Genomic DNA, 2,505 nt, shown 5'->3' on the forward strand with positions numbered 1-2,505 from the left:
TATTCCAACACGCATGGTCACTGGGACTCATCATAAGCGTACGCAAGCCAAGTTCCTTCTCTCTCTCTCTCTCTCTCTCTCTCTCTCTCTCTCTCTCTCTCTCTCTCTCTCTCTCTGAAGGGCAGAGGAGAAATGATTAATGAAAGAGGGAGGGGGGAATTAGTTGGATAACATCTGCGTCAAACTTCTTAATAAATTTTGACAGTATGTAATTTACTGCTAAAATACACACACACACACACACACACACACACACACGTGCAAAGTATTACATACTCAGTGTATACCTGAGATTGTAAAACAAATGAACACTATTCTTCACAATCTTCACCAAAGAATAGTTACATTTGCTAGTTATCGTATTCCACCAAAGACAGTGAGGAATATCTGTGATAGATTGCCTGTGTCACATTGCGTTGCTCAAATAACATGTTGAAATTTTGGTTTTAACGTAAAAATCATAACAATTAATTTGTTATTATAAATCCATGAATAATAATAATAATAATAATAATAATAATAATAATAATAATAATTAATGACCCAATTACCGATCTCCCCGCTACTAAAGCCGGAAGGTTCTTCAGGAAATGACTTTCAGATATTTTTATTTATTCTTTTTAATGTTTTTTTTTTTTTTTTTTCTTCTCAGGTATGGGCAACTTGCCTGTGCGTTTATTGGCCACTTAAATGTTCTTAATCTTCTTACGAAATAATAATAATAATAATAACACAACAACAATAATAATAATAATAAATTGCCTTTCTCCATAGATGAGACGTGACTGGTTATAGTATTTGAGAAATCAATCAATCATTCAATGGAGTGAGCATATGAACACATACGTACTCAATGGATGTAGGTTACCGTCAGCACACTCTACAAATAATTTTATAAAAATAAATCTATACCTGTGTCTGCGCAGTCAGTTGTTGGCATCCAAAATTATCCATACTTTGCAATTACTAGCCAACATAATGGACCTGCCTAAAATAGAAATAGTATGTATTGGAAAAATGCCACACAGGTGAGAGAGAACTCAAGATATTTTTATCAGTCTACACTAGGGGATCGATGTTTGTGCTAGACCGAAACATGAATTCATAACATTGAAACGAACCTACACTTACTACATACGATATAACAGACTGGTGCTGTGGAAAAACTATTATCTGGAGTAACGTCTCCACATTAATCAATACCGTAGGTTATGCGTCCTAACATAAAAAAATCGTTGAAAAACGTCGGCGTACCGGCACCTAGGTATCCGGCCATGTGCGGTAGCTATTTTATATCATCGATATACCCGTTTAATCGGAGAATAGTACCCTTAAGAAGACTAGCATTCACGTGCAAACCCAACACACTATCACGTGCAACGGTTCAAGATGCATGACAACACAAAATTATCGCATTATCAACCCAAAGATAATGGAGAACGACCACAAAACCCTAAGCGTACGTGGTGGATTCTCTCTCCAGACCCAAGAGAGTGCGAGAAACACGAGTTAGTTTTCCTTACCTCATCTCCCCACTTGAGGCAATCGCCCTGTCGGCCCTTTAACTGATGGAACTGATTGATGAACTGCTCGATTCCATGATCACGCACGTGCTGCGAGTACTTTTTGGTTTCCGGCCAGCTAAGCGGTGTGCCCTCAGACAAGAGACCCATCACAGCAATTGAGGTGCAACAAAATCTACGTCCGAATACGACGACTGCAGCCCGCACACTGAAATGAGTTGAGACTGAAAACTGATTTTGGCCTTCGGTGTGCGAGCGAGTGAATGTCGTCTGCTTTGGCTCTCTCGCTCTCGGTGCAGCGTTCAATATGTAAACGTATTCTGACGTAAACTGTTTGCACACTCCACGTTCAAAGGAAAAACAAACGTTGAAACGCTATGCTGGGAGTCGTTAAGTTGTCAAGACTGAAGAAGTTTGGTTCAGTTGGTGTTTCCATTTGAGCGAAAGGTTTCAATATCATAAATAAACTTTGCATAAATCATATATTCATATCTTATAAGGACTTAGTATGACATTTCAAAGAATAAGCATCGCTTTCTTGCGAGAAGTATCGAAAACGGTATTTTGCCGTCGCTTTTTTAGAATGGAATGAACGAAGCCAATCATTGCCACAAACCACCAAACACTCGTCTACGGCTCTCTTTAATCAATGCCTATCGCTCCCTGAATCATTAAAACTGGCTGTCATGATATGTCTAGTTTTATTTTCATCAAAACTATTTATGCTTATATTCCCCTGGATAATATGATTCGTACAGAAATATATTAATTATCCGAAAGTGCCGGAGAAACAACGCCTACGGGCAGAGAGAGAGAGAGAGACGGAAGAGAGGAGAGAGAGAGAAGGGAAGAGAGAGAGGAGGAAAGAGAGAGAGAGAGAGAGAGAGAGAGAGAGACGAGGAGAGAGAGGAGGAGAGGAGAGAGAGAGAGAAGATGAGAGAAGAGGAAGAGAGGAGAGGAGAGGAGAATGTTAAAATGCTCT

General features: G+C 39.3%; 1 protein-coding gene across 1 annotated transcript in view; it reads right to left on the reverse strand.

Annotated features, from left to right (window-relative positions):
- The window catches only part of LOC135221940 (glutamate--cysteine ligase catalytic subunit-like), a 72,075-nt gene extending 70,295 nt beyond the window's left edge, over positions 1 to 1,780 (reverse strand). The window contains exon 1 of the mRNA XM_064259970.1: positions 1,524 to 1,780. Within this exon, the coding sequence (XP_064116040.1) occupies positions 1,524 to 1,673 (150 nt within the window). The 5' untranslated portion in view covers positions 1,674 to 1,780. The remainder of the gene's footprint in view (positions 1 to 1,523) is intronic.
- Between the last annotated feature and the right edge of the window lie 725 nt (positions 1,781 to 2,505).

This window comes from Macrobrachium nipponense, chromosome 3 (assembly GCF_015104395.2).
Source record: "Macrobrachium nipponense isolate FS-2020 chromosome 3, ASM1510439v2, whole genome shotgun sequence".
NCBI lineage: Eukaryota > Metazoa > Arthropoda > Malacostraca > Decapoda > Palaemonidae > Macrobrachium > Macrobrachium nipponense.